Source organism: Misgurnus anguillicaudatus, chromosome 25 (assembly GCF_027580225.2).
Source record: "Misgurnus anguillicaudatus chromosome 25, ASM2758022v2, whole genome shotgun sequence".
Classification (NCBI taxonomy): domain Eukaryota; kingdom Metazoa; phylum Chordata; class Actinopteri; order Cypriniformes; family Cobitidae; genus Misgurnus; species Misgurnus anguillicaudatus.
In genome coordinates, this window is record NC_073361.2 from 3339161 (window position 1) to 3365154 (window position 25994).

Genomic DNA, 25994 nt, shown 5'->3' on the forward strand with positions numbered 1-25994 from the left:
TACCTGCTTTACCCTGGGCCTTCCTGGAGAAAACTTCCTCTTTGAGATGGCTGGCTTTCCCATACCTATTTTGGGCATTAGGGGGATGAAAGTAGTGTTAGACACACTGGGGCTGTATCCGACTGGGTTCTGGCCATAGGTGTGAGTCTGGTTTTGAGATGTCTCCCTGGGTGAGGCCTCTGTTGAAAACGGGGACCGCGTCAATTTGGTTGAGCCTTCAAAGGACAGTGCAGGGGAATTTTTTAAAATCAGACTCTTATCCTCAGTGGGAGAGCTGAAACTTGAGAAGCTGTGGTCGCTGAAAGGTGTAGTATCCATTTCCACCGTAGGACTGAGCTCTGCAACCAGTGGGACACTAACAGACTCAGGTAGAACAGAACTGAGCTCAGGTTCTTCTACCTCCTCCTCTTCGTCTTCTTGTTGGTCTTGTTTCGTTACCTGCTCATCATCTTTTACATTTCTCTGGGCTTCTGGGACATTCACCGTCTCCTCATCCTTCATACCAGAGAGATCTGAGGGATAGACATCCATGGGTTCCTTTTTTAGGTCTGGCAAATGCTCAGGGGATGTCTCTTTGGTCGGCAAAGCAGGAAGAGCTTTTAAAACGTCTGTTTCAGGTTCATCCTCTGCAGCTTCAGGCAGTGTGTTCTCTGTTCCTTTTCCCCTTTCCAAAGCATCAATTAGATTTTGCTCTTGGTTGTGGTCTTCAGTATTGGTAGAGGCCAAGGGTACACCCACCAAAGTGGAGGAGCATGGTGGTGGCTCGGGACCCTCTGTCAGAGTGACTGTTACTTGGATCTCCTGGGCAGGTTCAGCAGCTGCAAAACACAGAGGAATTTAAGGGCTCTGTGGCTATAGAAAACAATATTATGTAACACAAAACTGCATAACATCATAAAGGATGAAAAGGCTGCAGACATGCAGGGTTGCTGGGCTAGAAGATAGTACTACTGAAATAAACAAGTCTTAAGAGACTTACATGAGAGAAAGTCTTCTGGTACTGAAAGAAATGGACTATCACTGGCCTCTGGCAAAAATATCACTTCCTTCTCTATCTCATTCATTTCCTCATCCCCAGTGAAGACATCTAGACAGAAAAGATAAAAAAAATGTTAACCAGGGCCAGGGATAATGTATACTTCTGTGACTTAATCTAGGTAATGAAACTATGTAAATAATGTACGCAAATAAAACAATCTTGCTTCATCCCCAACCATTCAGGTTTTAATCACTCTGAACAACCAAGAGGAAAATTAAAGCTGCCCCGTAGGACACTGTGACAGGCATCACCATGACAACATATTTACCAGACCTGCTCTCTTTAGACTCTGCTGAGATGGTCCTGCTCTCAGCACTTAATTCACCACACATGTACAAGAGAGAACACCAATGGAGGTCATTTAACACAGTGCACCTAACATTGCAATATTTAGGGCCCGAGCACCGAGGAGCAGGCCAGAATCCCTATTGATTTTGCTCAAATTTATTTCTTTATTTTATTTTTTTCAACACAAACCGATTTGGGTCCCTTAACATACTCGAAAACTCTTGAAATTTTGCACACACGTTAGAGTCGTGTGCCACTCGGATCGCGTGCCATGCAAAGGCTGGAATATGGGCGTGGAAGAAAAGGAGGACGCAGTGAAACCCAAATTAACAATTAATCTTTTATTTAAAGAAAGTAATAATTAAACTGAACTTTGATAAGGGTTTTTGACAATTTAAAGGGAAAAAATGTATTTGAGAACACAAAAATAGAAAACCAAACATTGGTGCACAGATGGGGCAAACATGTACGCGCATGTACGAGAGTTGGTACGCATCAGATCTCATCGACCCAAACAACTTTTGCAATCAAACCTATTAGCTCCGCCCAACAGGAAGTCAGCCATATTGGATGGTTTCAAAAGAGTTCATGCAGTGAACTTTTAAATACTCGAACGCTGTTCCCATGGCAATGGGTCCAACTTTATTTTCATTAACAGGCATATTTAAGCTCTTGGTGTGCACTTTGGGTTCCTTAACATCCTCAAAAACTCGTGGAATTTGGCACAGAGGTCAGAGTCGTCCGTCATTAGGACCAGGCTAAGGCTGGAACACAGGCGTAGGAGAGGGGCTCTGTAGTGCCCCCTGTAATGCAAAAACAAACATTTGTGCACACATCGGACAAATATATGGTAAATGGACTGCATTTATATAGCGCTTTTGAATAGACCTATGGCCATCCAAAGTGCTTTACAATTTTGCCTCACATTCACCCATTCACTCCCACATTCATACACTGACGGCGGTGTCAGCCATGCAAGGCGCCAGCCAGCTCGTCGGGAGCAACTGGGGTTAGGTGTCTTGCTCAAGGACACCTCGACACTTGGTCCGGTGGAGCCGGGGATTGAACCACCAACCTTCGGGTTTGTAGCTATAAATATATATATACACATGTACAAGAGTTGGTACGTATATAGATCTTATTGACCCAAATAACTTTTGCAATCAAACCTATTAGCTCCGCCCAACAGGAAGTCAGACATTTTGGATGGTTTCAAAAGAGTGCATGCAGTGAACTTTTAAAAATTCATCCTAGGGAATTCTTGCGATTGACATCAAACATGGTGAACATGATGCCGAGTTATTGGACTTTCTAAATTGCGAAGGGATTTCTGATATCTCGAACGGTGCTGCCATGGCGAGGCGACAAATTTATGGCAAAGTCAGAGAAACAGAAAGTGTCTAATATATAAGGCAAAAAATGTCTTATTGTGATGACGTTGTGACATTTTGTTCAGCCAAAGATTCCGATCACATCAATGTGCCTATTGTGAGTCTCAAGCATGGCGCCACCAACAGGCGCCAGGAAGTTTGGGTTAGTCATAAAGGTGGATATTTTGACAAATCACATGCGATAAACTTTTAAATACTCCTCCTAGAGGATTTATGTAATTGAGACCAGTCCACTGATATTTACCCACTTGATGCACTTGGCCACCGTGCATTGTTTTCTTGGAGGCACCGTATAGCGATAAAAAGATGTGCAAGGACCCGCCATCATTGCTTGCAGCTATATTTTAATATTAAACTTTTGTACTTAATGAATACATTTGTCCTATGCCAAACTAAATCCATAACCCTTAAGGGTCCATAAAAATGCACGAAGCAAACATAAAAATGCACACATCAGGGACATGTGTACCTATGTACATATAATGCAGTGTTTCCCATACATTGATTAATCTGTGGCGGGCCACCACAGAATCAACACTGTCCGCCACAAATAGATATTTCATGATTCCCATTTTAATTTTTCTATTTAAAACATCTTAATTCATTGTAGCGAGCGCTCAGCGCGCCTCCCTCCTCCCTCTCATTCTCGTTGCGGTCAGCGCCTCAACAGCGCGCGCCCATCCCCTCTCTGTTTCACGTGCAGCGCCAGCGCGCCTCTCTCACATAACAGTGAAAAGTATTTTTACTCCGCGTTCCTCCGTGTACTTTCTTTTTTGCGAAAACGCCAACAGTCACGGATGTTATAACAGAGAAGACGATTGATCGTGTTCATGACTTAACGAAAGGTTAGCAGTAGTGTTTCCCACATATACCCGTTCTGGTGTGAGTCTGTGTCCGAGCTCTCTCCCTACCTATGATGCAGTATGCCCGTCCATGTGTTCTGTAGTAACAGCAACCGTGTATTCTCTCATATTTATGAATTTGCAACAAATTGTCTGCACTATACGCGATATACAGTAAAACTACCACTCGCATTTTTTTTAAAAAGCGCTCATAACACAACAACACTGATTTGAAGAGCATCATCAGTACAGCATGTAATGTATTATGATTTTTTCAGACGATGGCGTGTTTTTAGCAGCAGATAAAGAGAGAGCTGGATGGATTAAACAGAGAGTTACTGGGTCGTGGCGGGTCGTTACTGGGTCCTGTTTTACAGAGGTAAACTCTCATCTTTACGTGCACATTACCAGGTTTCCTGATATCACATGTGCAAACAACATGACACAGATGAGGAAAACGCGAAACACTGTGTTTAATAACAGTTCTGTGCCTCTGAGAAGTAAATTTGACTTTTTTAAGTTTGTGTCGTGTTATTCAGGAACTAACTTGACACGGACTTGTTCCTTCTAGAACGCAAGTAAATGCTTCTTTAAGCGCTTTTATATTTAAAAGAGACCTGCAAATTAACAGGAAATGACTCAATTTACGTGTATATTTACAGCTGGTCTATTCGCACAGGATTACAGAAGGTAAAAGTTGCCGTAATGATTACTGACATGGAGCATTCAGACAGGACTAAAATCACTGAGATGCTTTCTCCCACCTCCCTATGTAAAACTAATCCCGTCCGAATAGTAAAACACGACGCAATGACGCCACATATATGCTAATCGGTGTAATCAGTCTAATTCTGTGGGAAACACTGTAATATAAATATAATGTAAACTTTTGTAACCAATTTTTTGTTGTCTAATTATTGTCATGCTGACACAATTTTCTGATTATGAATGCTAATACTGATGCCACCTAACCAGTGGTGGGTGCAAGAGAGATTCAAACTACTCAGAGGACAAGCAAAGTTCAAATTATGGAGGAGGCTGCTGGGATCATGAGGTACTGATGCCTCTATTTGACAGACAAGAAAGGGAGAAAACAGATTGCTGATACATCCCAATTCAAGAGACCAAGGAAGGTTTGCTGGCTGATTTCAGCACCCTAACACCAGATTTTAAACAGTTAGCATTGCTTATCCAGTGAACCTCAAAACCTCCAAACCCTCATGAGTCTTCACACTGATTTCACTCATCAATATTCACCTAACTCCGAAAGCATTACAGATTCATTTAAAGGCTTTATTAAATCCAATGTGGACATGGCACCATGGGGGCTGCTGCTTGCAGTTCTTAAGATCAAAAGATCTCGGATCAATCAGGCCATCACCACCATCAGCCATCTGTGCATGAGCCCAGGTGATTGTGTGATGTACTGGATAATCTGAGCAAGCGTGACAACAGATCTTTTCAGCTGTGTCAGGATGACTCACCAACGACAACACATCCATGACAACAGAATCCGTCAGATGGACAGTGGAGTCATTTTACAGCACCCTTGGGAAAATACCCTGTCTTGTGAACTTATTATAAACGAGAAAAGTACTTAGTCAGTATTAAGGCTTGCAGGACTACCCATCACATTACATTGAACATCACTGCAAATGAAGCAATTTGATCCACAACACTAAGTTGTTCAGCGAGTCATGTAGTGTAGTTTAAAGGCTGTAGTTTAAAGGCGGAGTGCACAATGTTTGAAAAATGCTTTGGAAAAGGGAGTCGGGCCAACTACCAAAACACACTTGTAGCCAATCGGCAGTAAGGTGCGTGTCTACTAAACGACATCATTGCCTGGGTTGAGTATGTGTGGGGCGAAACCTATCAAAAGAAGGTCCATGTTTTATTGGGGCAGGGGCGTGTTTGTTTAGGTGATATAAGTGCCCGGTAAGGTTTTGATGTCTTTTATTTTGAAATTGCCACTTTTTGTTTGTTACGTCACTTATTGTATCCACAGGTGCATATCTTCTGTGTGTTTGCGTGTGGATTCAGGTTGGAAGGGGGTGATTAGCTGGGATGCTTACTTTCTGTTGACCATTTCTTTTGGTATACGTTTCTTTTTATATAAATTTCCTTTGATTTACGGTTCTTTTCATTTAGTTCATTTACTGGAGATGAAGAAAGAGAGTAGTCGTGTAAAGGAATGCGGCTACTCGCCCCAAGACAAAATAATTGCAATCTTATCTGCTTTCGGCCCCCTTATCCAGCACTGGCCTCGGCCAAGGCCGCTGCTGGAACAACAACTCCCTCGGAAGAGCACTGCAGCGAGACGCTCTTGCACTCCCTTACCCCTCTCCCAAAGACACCTAATGATTGTTGACTCTGTTTGGACCTAATCAAGGTCGTCTCCATAGCAATTTGCTGTGTTAACGCTTTAACATCTTGCGGACTGAGGCACCGAGATTTGGGATGCCGGGCAAAGCGACTCTCTGAAGGCCTACACACACACGAACTCTTACACAGACTCACATATATATGCAATCACCACCCAGTACCCAAATCCCTCGCCTTCGCCGCTTTGTACCCCCCAGCCGGACAGACGGGTCTGAGACCAGCGCCTAACATGGCTGCAGGACCGGATGGCTGCTTGCCTGCGCTGGGCTATCTCCAACCCCCATTCCCCCCTATCGTGTTGCAAGTTGTGTGTTGTTCATCTTGTAAGATGTACTGACTATGTGCTTATGTTGCTGAGGTGTTTTTTTTCCCTGTTTCCAAACTGTACTCCTTTTGGAGCATAGTCTGGGGGTTTGTTTTTTTAACCTACCCTCCCTCATGTAATGCTGTACTTCTTCTCAATGCTCTGTCAACCTGTTCTGTCTACCCCCCATTGTTTTTATGTATTGTATGTATGGACAGGTTGATGGCTGTAATTTCGTTGCACTTGTACAATGACAAATAAAGCTTCATTCATTCATTCATTCATGAACTTATCTTGCCATCATTACATGTCTGTTGTTCAACATTACAATAAACCACCCTGTATGCAACTGAAACGCTTCTTTTTTAACACCGCTCTACTCAGCCTCTTAGCGGCTACTGGCTGCTGCTATAGGTGATTTCAAATGTCAACATTGGCTTTCAGAGATCATGGACCATTCCTTTAATTAGATAATATTAAAAGTTTGTTTAATATCATACTGTTTTTGTGGTATCATGACATAGAATATTTTTGACAACCTTAGTGTGTACGTGTGCTTGTGTTTGCATGTATATTTGTGTGTTTATCAGGAAGTGGGGGTGTGGTAGGCTTGGTTATCAGGTGGGTGTCTCTTGTCTTCATTAGAGTACTCTCTCTTGGGGACCCAACAATAGGATGATTACTTCCTCGAGCTATTGGCAGCAGCCCATTGCATTGCTGCTGGAAAGCCCGTCCTTACAAAGAGCTCTTACAGGAGGGTCTGATCGCATCCTTTTCTGCCAACCACATGCCAGCATACATCAACTCACCACCATGGGCCTCCACAGGAAAAAAACTTTGGTAATAAATAGGAGGCCGTTGGGGGGAAATCACCTCAAACACACACTGCAAATTTATCTCCCTGCTATTGGGTTAAAGGAAAAGTCCATTTTCATTATGTCTGGTAATAATAGGAACAAAGAAAAAAATATCTGCTTTTAGCTTTTCAGGGCCTCAATGACAGGTCACCAGCTGGTGCTGTGAGCACAGGAAACTGGTAATAGATGCATTTCTTTAGTTGCAGAATTTCAGAGAGCTTTCTAGACCTCCAGCAATCTAGACTCTTAAGTCTATAAAAAATATGACACTGCCCCCAAAAAAATTGCAAACCCAATTTTTGTTTCTGTTCCAACACACTTCCTTTTGAAACAGTATCATGGGACAGGAAAAAGTATATATAAATACGCTTAATGACTTGTATGGGTGTTCCTTAGAGGGAGCTACTAGTACTACTAGTACTCAATTTAAGTAATTCAATAGTGTTGTTGGAATAGGCTACGATTGTCAAAGAAGTGGTGCCTTCAGAAGTGCCTTTCAAACACATTGGTACAATGGCACGCGAGTCATATTTTAAACTAATTTTAAACCTCAGCTCAGTATTACCACTAGGGATCTGACTTGGAACAGATGCAAGAGTGCAGCTCCATGCACGTGATGACGCTCTGGATTTATAACACAAGACAAAATTACAGAAACAGACTGTGGCACAATAATCGCTTTACTGCGACTCTCTTGTTTTTGTAATCGTTTGAATCAAAAATCGAAATGCAAAAATTATTCATTGCCCAGCCCTAGCTACAATCACATTTCAAAATGTAATCAAATGCGCATCATTTCGGATAAGTCTCTTAAACTATTTCATGCTTTCTCCACCAAGAAAATGTTTCCCTCAAGGCTATCAATGCAATAGCCATGACTAAAAAAAATATGCATTTTGCCAGATGGATGGCAAAAAACCTCACCCTCTGTTTCTGGGTCAGTGAGCGACGTCTCCTGGGTGCTGACAGGCTGTTTGTTCCTGGTCTCTTCCTCCACCTGCTTACACACACTGCAGATGTATGCATCCTGTACCTGAGTGTTGGGGCCAGAGCCCACCTGTTTCTCACAGTCTGCATGTACCCATCTAGGACAGAAAGAAGGAATTAAACTTATAACTTTGACAACCAGCAATGTTCTACACCGTGATGACAATACCAATGTCTGGTGACTGCTCGATAAAGGTGACTACTAGTATAAACTACTATTTGACTACTGTACTGTTATTGGAACATAAGCACTAATACATATTTAAGGTATGTCTGCGACAGCAAAATCCTGTGGATAGTTCACAGCTTAATGTGTATTACAAGCAGACAACATTATATCTGTACAGTGTAAATACACTGTACAGTGAGAGCTGTGGTTTAGAACAGAAGTCTCCAAGTTGCAACCGGGTTGCAAGAACGTCAGGGTTTCCCCAGAAAATTTGTTAGTTAAGGTTGTAGGGTTGGGCAGGTGGGCATGCAATCAAGTAAGCATCATGATGAAAATGAAAATATTTTTATTTAAAACACTCAAATAAAACTTAATTTTGAAGAAACTATGACAGAAAATGAACACATACTAGATTATAAATGAATTAAATGTTTTAACAGATACCTCTAATGAAAATAGCTGCGTGATGAAGTAAAACTAAAGGGTTAATAATAAACACAAACTGAAGCAGATTGGTACAACATCTGTCGAACGATGATAGATTGCGCGAAAATTGTAAAAACTAATTATTTCCCACTATTAATTACATTGGGCTCTATCTTACACCCGGCACAATGCAGCGCAATGCGCGACGCAAGTGTCTTTTGTTAATTTCCACCCTGCGCAATTATCATTTTCACGTTTAGCGCCACGTTGTTTAAATAGCAAATGCATTTGCGCCCAATGTTGCGCCCATGGGCGGTTTGATCTAAAAACGAGGTGTGTTCAGGCGCATTGTTGGTGCGTTGCTATTTTGAGGCAACTAAAATAGACTACGCCATTGACCAACAAAAACCTGGTCTAAAGTCTAAAGTCAATGCAATATGTTTTTTGTTATTTAAAGAGCGCATTAGTAATATGCGCCTATAAACGGGAGGACAACGCGGATTTGCTAATAACACACGTGGATGCGCAGCAGCACAAAAAGCTTTTAAATATTAAAAATTAAAGCATTCAAATGTAAAAGATTATTATTGAGTCTCTTGGACATAAATGAGGACTAATTATGAGACGTTAGAAGGCACAAAGGGCTGCTTCACCTGCAGCCTGGTAAGGAAATAAATGCTTTGCTTTAAACAAATGCATCTGTTTTTACATTTTACCTCACGGATTTATTGTATATGATGACTCTGTACCTGTGGATATGATGAGATGAGAAACATTTTTAAGTAATGCTTAAAAAAAACTGACGCTGTCCAAGTGCTGAAACGCGCAGAGAGCCGTTTGTAAATTCTTTATCTCCTGTTTGTTACAAATAAAGTATTTTTAGAATACAAACCTTTTCTTACATACTTGTAAATTATTTTTTGATGATATTGGATAGCCATACATTTAAAACAATCAAAAGCCTGCTTTTTTACTTCTATGACTAAAAGAAAACGGGTTTTAATAAAAAAATAACAATTTCAATACAAGTGAAAAACAACACAATTATTTATTACAATTATTATCTTCTTCCTCCACTTAGTTTTTCAGTTTACAAAGTCCGTCATCTAAATAGGGATTAGACATAGCGCCAGCGCAGCTGGCTTTTAAAGGGGATGAGAGCTGAGACTCTCATTGGTTTATTGCACGTTACGCCCAAAATACTCCCATTGCTCATAAAAAAAAGGACCAACCCTTTTCGACCATGTGCTCAGCGCACAAACCATTTTTCCCATCGTTAAATTAACAAAAGTGGATTCGGACACGCCCATTTAGACGTTAGATCATTAAAATAGGGCCCTTAATCTTAAAGTAGTAAAACTACTGTAGCATGTAAATAATCCATATACGTGAGCAAGAGTGCTCAAAAATTATATCTAACCAACAGGCCCGTGCAACCTAGCTAGCAGGTTGCTCAAACAACAAAAATCACCAGCTAACTTACTTTACATTTGCAAGAACTATAGACTAATACAACAACAGGCTTAAATAAACCCAAAACATATGGTGGTGTGGAGCGTGTCCGCTCTATTCTCCGAGATGTTTTATCAACTGGCTACTAGTTATCCTCCAGACAGTGACAGACCACGTCTTTCTCTCATTCGGCCGGTGGCGCGTGCCCGCTCGCGCTGTGAAGCGCGTCCGCGCTATTCTCTGAGATGCACTTGACGGCCTTTTGGGCAGGTATTTTTTATTATTTTTTTGGACAACCTAGTTAAAGCGGTAGGGTTTCCCAGCTTAGTTGAATGTCCTGAAAAAAATGTGTATAGTAGCTGCGTAATAGTTATTTTAACTAAATGGGCAGGCAAACTCTTTAACCCCCTGGGGTCCAAAAACGCGGCGCCGCGTTTTGACGTGTTTTTTCCTTATCATGGCAGAACTAACTTAAAATACTCCATCATTAATAATCATACACTTACGTGTTTGACATCATTTGAAACGGTAAAGGATCTTCTTTAATATGTGTTCATTCACAATAACAACAGATCTTTGTGTTTTTGTCAAATAAAGAAAATAAACAGGGTGTGCATCCAGACATTTCTGTCTCCGCCAGCTGTCTCTCAAAACACGTTACAAAAATCAATTGAAACTCTGCGAATACTCGTCACACAAGCATGATACACATATCCAAAGAAAGCCTGAAATGCTATCTACTTTTAAACAAGCTAAATATAATCGAAAACAAATAATGCCTGTTTATGTAATCTGCATTGAAGTAAAGAGAGTACCGTTTTTCCTGGCTGACTTCATTATCTTTAATTTGGTCACGCCCACAGCTGTTGACATGGTAATGAAGACTCGAGCTGTTCAAACCATATGCAAAGCGTGAAGTTTTATCAGATTTAAAGACTTTCACCGCATGTTTGGATTATAAACTTTATACACACACGTGAGGAATATCTTCATTTATGTCTGGACATTGAGGAAGAGAAGCATTTATCTTTAACGTTACCTTAGAAGAACAATGGAGGACGCACTGCAGCTGGATTAGAAATATGTAACGTTAACAGTTAATTTATACCATTTATATTTGCTATCATGTAACTTAATATGCTCATGGCTTGTGCAGTTCAGCCTAGATACAGTAAGCAACCTCACAGACTGTACGCTTCGAATTGAAAAACTTTTGCATTGTTTACAAACGGACGCGATCTCACGTAATGGCGGATTTCACTGTTGCATGCTGTAACAGTGTTAAACACAGTTATTCACTTATATCCTTCGTGGCAACTTTCAGTAACCCTGAACTGCTGTATCTTTTAAGTGTGTGCTGTAATATGATTCCATGTAAACATGCTTATTTACAAACAAATCCGCGTGACCTCCCGTAATGGCGGATATCTTTTACATGTTTTACAGCGTTAGACACATCCTTCATGGCAACTTGCTGCACTGCGGGATTTGCTGTAAAATGATTCCATATTGTTTACATGCAAGGCAATTCCATACATTGCGCTTTACACGCGACACCGTTTTTATGAGCGCCGCGTTACACGGAGACGCGAGCTCGCGCACATATGCGATATGCGATGTGTTTTTAAAGTTCATACGCGCTTACAGAGACGCGTTTAAAACAGAAGCTAGACGATAAGGGGATGGGCATCTGAAAAGAGTCATCTGAAAACAGCTTTTTATATAACTAATCGCAGCAGATGTTTATCCGAGATTTAGTTTATGTACAAGATAGTTTATATGAATGTAGTATCAGTGACATTTACCCATCAGTTATATATGTAAGGGTATTTCTGTGGACAACTTATGCTAACAGCTGTTTATAACTCTCTTAGAGGTCTGCATCTCTCTCATCAGTACAAAACTATGAAGTGGAAAAAACATATTCACACTTTTTGGACATAAAGAGCCACATGAAGTTTACAGCTCTGTTGTTTATCAGTTTCTTATACAAGTTAAGTTTTTTTAATAGGGTTCGTTTCCAAATAAACTTAAAATGTCCTACTGACCATCATTTCTATTTTGATTATATTGTTAATTTAATAAACCTCAAACAAACATGTATACATTTTCCTCACATTCTTTACTGTAGTTCACTCTCAGATTCCTGCCTAAACGCTCATTATGCAGCTCATTATGCAGCTCATTATGCAAGCCTTTGTTTGCTAGCTGTCAATCAATCCTTCTCGCATACAGCCCCTCTAAACAAAAAGTGTCTTACAATTTCTAAATCAATACATTGTTTTATGTGAATAAGTAGGCAGTATGATTTTCACATCATTTTAAAGAACAAACTCTAGACTACTAGATTCTGTTTAGAAAGGTCTTGTTAAAACATGTTTAGTATGTGTTTTGTGGACTTATATCAGTGACTTAAAAAAGTTGCTTTTTTAAAAACCACGCATAAACCGTTTTCTCATTTACATACATGTAGCTCATATAATATTTTAGCTCAGTTTGTGCTGAACGCAGTGGTATGAGACACTTGCCATTATTATGTTTTAAAGCAACTGAAAAAAGACCAAATGTAAGAGTATGTCAAAACCTCTGACAGTGTCCCAAAATGGTCGGACCCCAGAGGGTTAAACAATGAAGGTAAAACAAACCACCAAAATATGGATTTATACATTTATAAAAATAAAGCAGGTATTCATTTTCCTAATGGATGGTTGTTTGATCTTTACTTCCATTTAAAACATTATACATTTCACAATGGAGGATTTTCAGCACTTTGATTGAACAGCAACAGCCCCCTCAATTTGCTCTCTTAACTACTGCAAAATACATTAGTGTCTGACCTCTCATGAATCTTCAAAGCAGGAAAATCAAATCCATTTGCTGAATAAATTACATAGACACCTTTCTTTACTCAAATACTCAAAGAGCTGGTGTTTCAATTACTATGCTGTAGGGAGAGACCTGTGTGAATTTGCAATAAAATGCCTTTATTGGTTAATCATAGGCTGTGTCCAAAATAGCCCCCTATAGCGTTAAATAGTACACATTTGTGTGATGCCCATAATCATAGTGGACATTTTTGAGTGCACTTATTTAACCCTACAATGCACCGCAATAATGAATGTACAACCGTTATACGCTCACAGCTAGCCCCTGCTGAGGCTTGCACCAAATTAATTCTCACGACTCGCTGGAAGATGGCACCCACACTGCAGGGCTTGCTGCGAGCTCAAGTGTCCGAATTCACTCACTTGTTTTCATTCACTCCTTTGAGTGAAATATATTAATCGTCAGCCGAAGTCTTTGAAGCCTATAAAGATGTAATTGATCAACGATTATGGTTTTGACTGACCTTTCATGCTAACAGAAGCTTTGATTATAGGTTATATGGTTAGTTCTGATTCTTAAATGTGATTGTAAAAATGCAGCATTGCAGCCATGTTAAAAATAAAAGTAACAGCTATGATGCAAAACACCTGCTCACCATATCAGTTCACAGAAATTAAATGCTGATTTATACTTGTTTCCTGTCAGTATTGTTTTACTCTATACATTTTCAGTAAACCTTCAGTAGTTTATAACTGCGGGCTGTGTTTAAAAATTAAATAATGCCCTTTTAAAAAGGCAGAAAAGGTACTTCTGATATTGTTCTTGTTTACAGGCTGTGCGACATAACGTTATTATGGTTATTTGGCAAATGCATCCGTCCGTCACTGTGTTGAAGGGTAGCCTTATTCAGCTGATAGCAACATGGACAGATGCTTGTTTGCTGATAGATTATTAGAACATTTAGTCATTTAGCAGATGCTTTTGTCCAAAGTGACTTACAAATGAGGTAAACAATAGAAGCAATTAGAGCAACACAAGAACAGCAATACATAAGTGCACTAGAAGTAGTCCCAGGGTTAGTTAGTAAGTGTTCTTTTTAGAAACTTGTTTTTAAAACTGTTTATATTGTTATGTCATGCTTTCCTTGTCTGTGTCTTACCTCTTGCAAGTACTGCAATTGTGTTTGTCTGTAGGGTCATCGGTATTACGACTCCGCCCACAGATAAGGCAGAGCATCACTGAATCCTGCTGTTGCTGACATCCCTCACATGTTAGACCATTAGATGACCACTGACTATTCGGCCTCATGCCACACTGAACACATGTTCGGCAATCCTGCAAACACAGCCCTCAGTTCACTACAACATCTTCAAATGTATGGTAATAGTTAGTCATAACTACATTTCAAAACAAATTGACACTTGGTATATGCCTGGTATCATTTCAAAATAAATTGTTTTGATCAGAAATATGTAAAACACAACTTTCAAGCAACACAAATTTCGGTATTACAATAGGTAAAACGTCAAACACCCGTGACCGCACAACCGCTGTAATCTACATTATGTATCATGTTAATGTTGCTCGGAATTTGTAAATGCCTAAACAGTTCTCTGAACTTCGTGGGCTTTTATTAAAAAGCTATGTAACATCTGTCCAGACGTCAGATGAAGGTCTTTTCGTCTGGATCATTATCTTTATTTGTCTGGAGTTTTACACCATGCCACCAACAGGAGGGGGACAAGGGTCTGCTCATAACGCTATAATCAAAAATCTCTTTCCAAGTCCTCTTGTAGATCATGAATTAGGCGACAATCTAATTAAATTCACACTCCGAGCAAGATTTAAATGAAATTCCAGAGAAACCTGAGATCTAGGAGTTAAAGTGACAATGGCCAGAGATGGAGCAGTCATCGACAGAGATGACACGAACACGTTTGTATCTGTAATGTACCACTTACCTGTAACACTATAGGGGTGTTTTGTTTATCTTAGTATGTCTCATAATTCACATTTATGAAATTAATAACTGATGTGTGTATAAATCATATCTTGTTTACACTCTAAATAATCCCCCTTTTCCTTTCCTGATCAATGATATGCTTCATGTCATTCTAACTAGTATTAAACTTGTTCAATATTACTCCAAATTATTATTGTAACAAAATCTCTAGCCCAACTATGCAAATAAGTCGGCGGAGAACAAAGACTAATTTTCCCGCGTGATCAACAACCAAGTACCGTTTATTCATTCGCTGTGCTAAGTTATTACCCCTTTTAATTAAGGCGATTCTTAGATCGTTAGTTAATAAACCGGTTTGCATTTCACAACTGAATTGTTTGGGTGTTCAATGATCATGAAATTAAAGTCAATTTATCTGCTTTTGATCTTGCTATAAGCTTTGAGGTAATACTGTATAGTAGGGCTGCACGATTAATCGTATGCGATTGTCTCGCGCATCTCGTCAGGCGCAGGCAATTCATCTGCGATTATGAATGCGATATTCCCCTCTTGCCAGTAAACTACGGTTCTGTGTAGTAAATGCTGCTCCATCTGAAAGCAGCTGATGGCGATTCATTACTAATCAGGGAACCGGCTATTTTCTGCTAATATGACAGTTAACATCACAAGAGCACTCAAAGCTTCACTATTTGATCGACAGCTGCCTCTGTGATTGCCTAGCAACATTATGGGGCGGTTTCCCAGACAAGGATTAGACTAATCCTAGACTAAAATAAATGTAAGAGCTGTCCAAACTGAGAACAACTTGAACTGGCATATCTTAAAATACATCAGTGCTCTTTGTTTTGCACACAAGTAATGTTTTTAGTAAGGCATGTTTGTTAAAACTAGTTATATTTCCTAATTAAATAAGGCCTAGTCCTGGCTCAAGCTAATCCCTGTCTGAAAAACCACCCAAAAAGCTGCACCGCACTGCTCTTTCAGACCTGCCAACCTTGGAATTTTTTTTGAGTACAGTAGCATTGGCCGAAAGAAACACAGGTTTTTAACATATAATTTAACACATGCATGCGCACACGCACAGACCTCTTGGTAACTTTCAAGGTAACATGCTGCACATTGCACTCACTTTTATCCCATCCTGCCATAATCTGCTTTAAAAATAATTATAAATGTGAATAAAATCACGTTTAACAAAATTAATAACATTATTAATGTTAAATACTGTATTCTCCAAAGTTTAGCATGTCTGCACAAAAACTGTTAAATAGTGATATTACTGTTAAATAGTGAGTGGGTGATAGTTCACCCACAAATGACATTCTGTTATCATTTACTCACCCTCATATTATTCCTAACCCTTAATGATTTCTTTCTTGAGTGAAACACAAAAAATATCTATATATATTTTGAGAAAAATTTAGATTTTCTTTGTTTTTCCCTGACTAGCAAAAAATACAATGGAGAGCAGTGGGGACCAGACACTGTTTGGTTACAAACACTCTTCAAAATAACTTGTGTATCACACAATGAAGAAACTCAATGGTTTGGACGGTCTGTTCTGTTAAGTAAACTATGACTGAATTAAATTTCTTAAGTTAACTATCCCTTTAAGGCAGTATTTTAGAGTCAACACTGCTTTAAATTCAACCATAACTGTGACAGTACTGCTGTTTACTGTATGTCTGTCTTTAATTTATTGTAGCTTTGATTACAGTACAGTACACACGGCATAGGCACCTATCACGTGAGTGCTTGGGACACGAGATATTCTCCATGTATAAAACTTTAATTGATGTGGTTTGTATATGACGTTTTATTTTATTGACAATTTTCGCGAGTGCGTTGTTCCAGAGCGCATTTAATCCGCTTAATTCGGATGTCAGGTGGATTCTCTTCACTGAGAGTGAACTTTCCATTTTTATTTGACTAAAACTGGATGCTCTGCCCCATGGTAAAATCATGGTACTTTTTCGTAAGCGCTCAATTATAAAATATGCTAATTTACAAATCAGAAGTAATATTAGCACAAGTGCACGTTATGAAACAGAGCCTGCGAGACCGTCGACTTCATAGGATTAAGCTAAATCATTATTTCAACTTTGCACGTCCACCCTGACCAGTTTACCTTAGGGGGTCAAGACGTCTTGACTCTCCGTTGAAAAAGACTGTCAGAAGCTGCGGGTGGAGGACGGAGATCACGCGGGATTTTGTGGTTGCGTCGTTCGCAGACTCTTGTTACTGATTAGCCATACGACTTGTCAATCATCCCCACTTTCTATGTGGTGGATGAGCCCAATGCTATGATTGGACATTTTTTTATTTTTTCTGTTGCTTGTTTTGAGTATTTCGCGCGGCAGAGGCGTCATCAGGTTTTTGCGTACCGGTAGTTTAGAGTGACAAATCGTACCACCGTACTTTGAGGTCAAAATGAGTACCTGCTACGCAAAATGCGTACAGGTTGGCAGGTCTGCGTTTCCAAGCGTTTAAAACGCTTTTGCTGTAATCAGCAGTTTTAATGACAACAACCCAAAAAGGTGGTTAATACATCAATTCAAGATTTAAAATAGATTATTTCATATGAAACAGAGTACAGATTTATGACTACACACAGAGTCAAGCTTACCTGGCACCTCCAGCCGTTGGTGGGTATTGCGTCCATGACAGGCTGAAGACAGAAGGTATGAAAGCCTTTATCACACATATCACACACCAACATTTTGCTGTCATCCCCTGGGTTCCTACAAACCAGAGAAAAGACAAGTATCTCATATTAGTCACAAATGAAAATCTATAAATTGTTTTTTTTTTACATTGCAGTGCTTTAAACATCATCCACACTGCTCTCTAGATACCAGTACTCACCAACAAACAAAAATAACTAAGCAAACAAATGGCACAATACAATCTCCACATGAGTAATAACATTTTCACCATTTCTTTTCTGAGACCAAATGTGTCTTGAGTGTTAAATCAAAAAGGGTAGAGAGATTTATAGACCCCTTCACGGTTCACGTCACAGGCTGTTCCCACTGCGCATGTCGGGGTCAGAAAAGTCATTACAGCTGATTGAGTTGCGTATTATTCGGTATCGTCAAAAATGCCTACTTATGTCGTGGGCTGTGAAAATCGCACGAGGTCTTCCGTTAAGTTTTCGCGATTCATGCAGAATCTCAAAAACAAAAAAATGCAACATCTGCGTCTGCAAGCAATTAACGTGCAGACTGGGACAATGCAAAGATCAAAGAGGCTTGTGTTTGTAGTGCTCACCTCATTTGAGGTAAGTCATCATTTTTCAGCACTGTTAGATTAAATTATAAAGCCTAAATGGTATGAACAGTTCGACCCCGTGCTGCGCGCGCACCCGATAATCATTCAATGTTTACAAACCTTGAAGGGGTCTATAGAGCTGAGAGAAAGAGATTTATTCATTTCCAGGCTCATATATTTAGCCAATGCAAATCCACATTAAATGAGAACATTGTCTTATATTTACAACTCCACCGAGTCTTTATCAACCAACTACACAGAGACTGAGGCTGATGCATGTACTCACTCTCCAAACCATACAGCTTTACTCCAAGAAAACAGAAAAGTTTGATTAAAACAGTCACTATTATTTGCAGATGTGCACCATGGCAAGCATTAAAATTACTATATATACACACTATACTTGCTCATTGCACAAACATCTTAACTTCTTGTTTTTTACAGATCTGAAAGAGACAATTTTGTGGGCATTTTTGAAGAGCTGATGATTTTATGATTTTGCCTTGTAGAAAATAAAACGGGCAAAAACAGGCAATCTTACAATAAAATCTAATTTAGTTATCTGATTTTATAAACCATTTTTAAACTAATAACAGATTCTGTCAAACTACACAGTAATATTTCCGTTTTCCCAAACACACATTTTTTACTTTTTGTTTGGTTGCTTCTCCTAGGCTCCTCAAAACACCACACGTTAAAATTCCTATAAATGTAACAGGATGTGGATTTCTCGAGTGTATAAACTAAAACAGAGCAGGGCTCAACACAAAGATTTTTAATACTGGCCCAGTGGTTCAGGTTTTCACTTGCCCTGCCAAAACGTTCACTGGCCCCACCAAAAAAAGATTTCATTGTTACATATTTAAAATAATAATTCAAAAGTCAAATATAATTGTATACATATACATTTCATTCATCATTTGTTAAGACAATTGGCAATTTTAAATGTAAACTATAATTCTAAAACAATACTCTGTTCCCGTGTTTCTTGACCTGTGCATGGATATTGTTTTGTTATAATTTGCTGTCTGCTCCGATCTTTGCCTGGATATTTACTCTGTTTTTGGATTTCCTCTGCTATTGATGTTTGCCTGGATTCTGACCTGTGCCTATACTGTGGATTTCTCTAATAATCTGCATTTGGATCTAACCTTGCTTCTCGCCACCTTACAGTTATATTGTAAATGCTTGGCATGACCACTTTAGACCGCAAGCTCGTCAAGAGTAATGACTGAAGCTCAGTTTCATAATAAAAGTGCTGTTGTGAATGTAGAGGTTGACATACACAATCATTTCACAAAATATAGAATTATGTTCCTAGAGCAGTGCTTCCCAATCCTGGTCCTCAAATACCCCCTCCCAGAATGTTTTAGAGATCTCCTTATTAAAAACACCTCATTCAACTCACCAGGCTCCTTCCAGAATGGTTAACATGCCTTCCTAACAAGCTCATGAGTTAAATCAGGTGTGAAATAAGGAGACATCTAAAACATTCTGGAGGGGATACTAGGGGACCAGGATTGGGAAACACTGTCCTAGAGCATTTATTTTATAAAACAGCACTCAGATATCAAATCTAAAACCTTTGACCTTTGTAACGATATATAGTATGACAAGTGTTCCATCCCAGGCACACACATACACTGTAAAAAAATTCTGTAGAACTTACAGTATTACTGGGTATTACTGGCAACTAGCTGCCAGTAACTTACTGTAGATTTTACATTTATGGTATTTACTGGCAACAGTTTGTTTAAAGTTAAATGAACATTACAAATTTTCCGTCTTTATTGTCTACAGTAAGTTACTGGCAACCAGCTGCATAATTACAGCTAATTTTTTACAGTGTACTAATACAAAAATACCTTGAACACATTGCAAATTAAATCCAATAAATTCTGCACTTTAACTAGTAGATGAAAGTGTTGTTTAATCCATGGGACATAAAATAAATGACATGCTAAATTACAGAAATCTTTGCAAATTCCTTGCATTAATACTAATCAGTAATTAATGATCAGGCATGCTGTATACTCACTTGCACGCAAGGCAAACTTTACATTCAGGGCACTGCCAGCCTGCTCTCTTGAGCGGCGTTACTGCGATGTCCAGACACCCCCCATGGTAATGCTGACCACATGTGCAGCAGAAGAGCTGGTCCAGCAGGTCTCCAGGGCTGTCGCAAACCAGACAGCGCACCGCTTCATTCGCTGAAGAGACAAAGAGAAATGATGGGTAAAACGGAATGTATGTGAATCTAAACACAGGATCTCAAATGAACAAAAGTGGATCTTTAAAATATAAATACCAAAGTATACTGTACAAACATCTAGAGAATGTGTGTAAAAATAAACTCACATCGTACGAGGGCTTGTTGGATGTGGTCTGGACACAGGACAGTGTATCTTTTCATGTCCTGGAAGGTTCCGGCAGCAGCCGCACAGGGGTAATGATATGAGCGCCTACAGCTTTCCTCACAACACTTCATAGAGGCTCCAAGGCGCTTACAGTATGCACAACACTACCAAAACAGATACACAAAATCATGTTTTTTTATAAAAAAATACAAATATACATATTTAGGTTAGAATTTAAAATGTTTTCGCTCATTACAAAAAATTACAAATTTATATGTACAAATTATTTAAAATCCAGGGCAATACATGTATATTTACTGATAGTCTAAAGAAAATACAAAGTCAGAGTACATTTGTAGAGCTTTGTTTATGGGTTAACCTTGATTTTGAAAGTATCAAAATGACCTGGAGTTGGATCTGTGTTGCTTCCAAAAACTGAGGGACACTAAGAGGCTTTATAAAACGGCTCGTTCTGGTTCTTCATTCTAATTGGTTGAAACGCGTTCTAAGCCGTGATAAAATACCCCGGTAAACCCACGGTTCAGACCGCATCACAAGTATCACTGCGCCACTGTTGCTGCGTACTGATTTATGAAAATAAACACCACAGTCTTTAAGCATATTTTTATTTTTCTACCTTTGCACAATTATGGCAATATCCAGATAAATTTCAATAAATATTGTTGAGTCATTTTGTCAATAAAGAGAAAACATTATCCGAGTTGTTTTTGTCTTATTGATATTTCCGCTATTATCCACTAGATGGCAATCTTACCCAACTTAAACACTGACGCATTCACTCGACACAACAGCGTTGAATCTGATCTCTTACAAAAGTTCTTCATAAAAATGGAATTATCTCCGCTTTTAGCTGAAAATCTGAGAGGTGATAACTGATAAGAGAACAAATTAAGGTAGGATTTGTTGTTGTTGTTGGAAAGCGGATATGGACTGTTCTTTCATTTGATATATTTTATGTTTATTTAAAGAAGATAATTTTTCTGTAAGGCATTAAACTAAAACAACTTAAAACAACTGGGTGGCAACTTTAAAAAAAACGCTGACGGGAAAAGAGTTAAGCATGCTTCCAAGCATATTTGATCATCACTTCAACAGTTGCACGATATAAATGTTAATGTATATTTTAGATGAATGTTGATTTATAAAAATAAACACCACAGTCTTTAATCCTAAAGACTCCGCTTCGCGTCGTGCCTAACAACGCCCCTTAGCTGTTATAAAATCCACTGGTAACCCACTGCTTCTTGGGGTTTATTGCTTTAGTTTACACTTGGCATTAACATGCGTTTTCACAAGTGGATCACAAGTGGACGACGTTAATGCCAGGTGTAAACGGTGTTCAAAAAGTTTTGAGCTCGTCCATTTTCGACCACTTTCAACCACATCCAGAGGTAGTCGAAACCAATTTCGATCGGATCGCTTTGGAGTTGCGGAATGTACATGTGGTTGAATGCGTTGGAACAGCCACACGCGACCGCCTTCTCTCCGCCCATTTATCTGATCTGAGGTATTAAACACAACTTTAACGTCTTTTTTGACTTCTGGCGTGAACATAAGGTGAACAGCGCTATTTTTAGCCTTTCATTGATAAAACTAAGCAGCTGATCTCCGTAGTTTCGTTTTGAAAGCGTGTGAAAGTTGCGCGATCCTATTTCATCAATTGCGCTGAAAATTCAGAGAAAGCTCTTACATACACAAGTACAAAACTCTGTGCAGCATGTTTACTTGCTAAAAAAGCAGTGGACTCCGACATAATATTAGTTTGCGTCCATATAAACTCATAATTACTTCCGCTCGGGTTTGAATGACAGCAGAGAGACTCGCCCACCGTCTCACAGACCACCCCCTCACAGTATTCAGCACAGAAGCGGTTGAAAGTGGACAAAAAAAACTGATTTAAATACCAGGTGTAAACGTAATGTGTCTCTCTGATCGATCCGATCGATGAAAACACATCTTAATACCAAGTGTAAACAGCCCCTAAGATTTAGAGTGAAAATCATTTGCACTTTTTGCCTGTTATTGCGTAGAAAAATCGAGCCCCTAATAGCAAGGTCATGTTACATTATGTTTCACACACAAGGTCTACTGCCCATTACATTGTTTTCTTTTCTCTTAAGTTTGTATGGCCAGAAATGACGACTGGCCAGACATTTTAATCACTGGCATGAAAAAAGCACCTACACTTTGAATAATAGAGGACATCAGGGTCTAAAAAAGGGCATTAAACTAAAAATGTTTCTAGTCAGCAGTCTTCCATGCTTGAAAAACCCTTGGCCTTAGGCCCAAATGCAACAATCTGCAAATACCTTTTAACACTGAGCTTTAAGCAATTATCGCCCAGGCGGCGAGTCCTCTGGGGCTGACAGCAGTTTCTAACCACAGTGGGTTTTTTTCCAAAGCGCTTTGAAGGCCAGCCATATAGAGTTCTAACCCCACACTGTCCACTCTCACCACCACCTCATCACTCTCTCCCATGTCTGCCTCCCAATAAAGCATTTAACAGAAGTAACCCCTCTTCTCAGACATCTCCTTCAAGGGCTGAAAAAGCTACAGCTGATATGTTATTGCTGCCAAGAATCCAAGGACACCATTATGAAGTAGAACAGCATTTCCTTTTTATAATCCTATGTGCAAAGAGGTACAATGGCTGAATTCCAAATGGAGCAGGCCAGTGATGAAAGATGCAATAAAACACTATATAAGTGTTGTACTTTGGATGGAGTCAGATGGTTTGTGTCTCGAGGAAGGAAGTTAAGCTGCAACTTCATTTGTGGTATGTCATGTTGTTTATACATTTTCACAAAGGCATTATTAACATAGCCGTGTTGTTTCCACACTTCAACAAGCAGTTTCTTTGTCTCCGCTGTCTTCCGAACCCATACAGCAGCTAGTTTCGCAGTTGCTATTTCATAAGGTCTGTCATTCAGCTTTCTCTCTCATTGGCTATTGTGAAAGTAATGATATAAACATCCCGATTAAAACCTAAATATCAAACATGTTTCATATGAGCACATTGGGATGCGTAAGATTTGATCTGTAAACGTAACACATTACAGGATAATATGTGCTGAACATTGGAACCAATCGAGGTCTACCAGAACTCAATTTTCTCTTGGATTCTCGGGAGAGGAAAATCAGGGTAAATTTGGGCTGATAATCCTGTAGTGTGAGCCAGAATTTACCTTTTTAAAGTCAGTAGAAGCTTTAACCATTACAAAATACCTTTCATGTAACAGAAAGGTACTCTGGATTTTAAAAAACCTTAATAAACCCTTTAAAAAAAGTGAATGATTATACAATTGTTTTCCACTTCTACTTGTTAGTCGGGATGTCCCGATCGGTTTTTTTTTGCCCTCGAGTTCGAGTCATTTGATTTTGAGTATCTGCCGATACTGAGTCCCGATCCAATACTTCTACAGTATAATACATAAAAAAGAATAAATAAGAGCGAAAAAACAGAACCAGGATGTTCCTTATGTCATGCCGCACGCGTTGCTGTTTCTGTGTGTAGTCAAAAGAGTCTAAAGGGCTATTTATAGTCATGTGTAGGTCCTCATGCGTAGGTTCCGCGTCGGTTTTCATTTATACTTTTGCGTCGTTGTCCGCGTCGACGTGCAAACACCCCCGCAGACCGCTGGTAGGCAGTTACCACGCGTGTAACAACAGTAGCAGCAGAAGAAGTCACAGAAGAAGCAGCTAAGCAAGTTAACCCACAAACGAAGAAGAAACAGCAACTTGTTGTGTATAATTTGAGAAGACCAGCAATGATGAAAGTAAATAAACAGGGACTTTTGATGCAGTTTGAGTTAAATCACTCCTCAACTTGGCTCATCTTTGTTTTCACCGTCACAAACGGAAATACCTATGACGCAGTTTTTTTACCTGACGGGAGGGGTTCTGGTGGACCAATCACATCGCTTGCAGTCCGCGTAGACCTGACGCACTTTTAAAAAATTTGTGAGGTGCGCGTCAGGCTACGCACAGGCTACGGATAGCCTACGCTGTAGCTACGGCGTAGGACCTACGCACGACTATAAATCGCCCTTTACTCTGTGCCAGCGCATAACTATAGATGTGTTAAAAAATAATGAGAATATATATAGTATATATACAGGGGTTAAATTGGGATTTGTTTTGTGGGGAGGCTCTGTTGGTAGAGAGGGTTTGAGGGGTAACATGTTTAATCCTGATGACAGCAAAGCCCCTGGTGTGTTTCAATGACATTTTGTACCTCTGGTAGGATTTTAAGTTTCAGTTTTAAAGCTGTGCCACATGTTGACGCAAACTTTAAAACCTGAACTTTAAATTATGCAAATCTATGAGTCTGACACCATATATGCATTTGGTACACATGTCATTATGCACTATTGATCAAACTTTGAAGGAAGTTATGAGAATCAACCTCCTTGACTAATTCTAGGCATAAGATAGGCTACCCAAAAAGACTCAATTAACAAGAAAAACAACATACTGATTCAGCAATATGTCTTATAAATTAGCCATAGAGTTAGTTAAACAATCACGATAGTTAGGTCGTAATTGATTCAAAATACATTATTTTATTAAACTATAAAATAAGTTGTATCCAGTTATCTAGTTAACATATTGTAATAAGGTGATTGACATGGCTATACATACTTTAATACTTTGTTTCTACACTTCTATTAAGTTTTTTCGACGTGGGCACCATTCTTACCTCTCTCTCTATCTCTCATCTCCACAGTAATGTCAAATGATCCTGTGCAAATGTGTGTTCTTGAGGAGCTGGGTCTGACCACGTGGTGACAAAAACGATCAACGTGTTGATCGGTAAAAACCCGGTTTTGTCGTGGGTTCCCTGCACGCACGAGTGTGAAGCCTGCAAATGAAAACACGTCAATAGGCTCATTCGACTTCATGGGCGCCGCAACAATCGACAGACGGGTGACGTCAAACTACCGCGAGAGTGATCCGCGAAATCATACGGAGGAATTTGCTTTTAAATCGCTCTCGCGGAACTTTGATGTCATCCGGCTGCCGGTTCTTGTGGCGCCGCATGAAGTCGAACAAGCCTATTCTCTTCTCGTCAGTTCACACGCACTAGCACAGCGCGTACACTGGTGCGGAGCAGAGCGAGACTTTGACGCCGGATTTTAAACCCTGCCTATGTATCCGAGTCCTGATCGGGAGGTAACGTCCGATAACGATCGAGTCTGAAACCACGTGATCGGGCCGATTTCTGATCACATGATCGGATCGGGACATCCCTACTTGTTACAGATGTGGCCTTTAAAAATGCGCGTTTCTGAGAGCAGAATGCCGCGAGCACTTCCGAAATTCTGCGAGATCCCGCAGAAGGGGGGTTCGGTGAGGGACGCAGGAAATACAAAAACCTGTAGATGGCAGTCGTGTTTCATGTAGGCCATACTGACGACAAT

At 39.7% G+C, this 25994-nt stretch overlaps 1 protein-coding gene across 1 annotated transcript in view; it reads right to left on the reverse strand.

The window, feature by feature from the left end:
- kmt2ca (lysine (K)-specific methyltransferase 2Ca) overlaps nucleotides 1–25994 on the reverse strand; it is a 232967-nt gene that overhangs the window by 112292 nt on the left and 94681 nt on the right. The window contains exons 8-14 of the mRNA XM_073864088.1: nucleotides 20555–20717; nucleotides 20235–20406; nucleotides 17553–17667; nucleotides 14123–14298; nucleotides 8028–8188; nucleotides 980–1087; nucleotides 4–818 (exon numbers count right to left, since the gene is read on the reverse strand). Of these exons, the coding sequence (XP_073720189.1) occupies nucleotides 4–818; nucleotides 980–1087; nucleotides 8028–8188; nucleotides 14123–14298; nucleotides 17553–17667; nucleotides 20235–20406; nucleotides 20555–20717 (1710 nt within the window). The remainder of the gene's footprint in view (nucleotides 1–3; nucleotides 819–979; nucleotides 1088–8027; nucleotides 8189–14122; nucleotides 14299–17552; nucleotides 17668–20234; nucleotides 20407–20554; nucleotides 20718–25994) is intronic.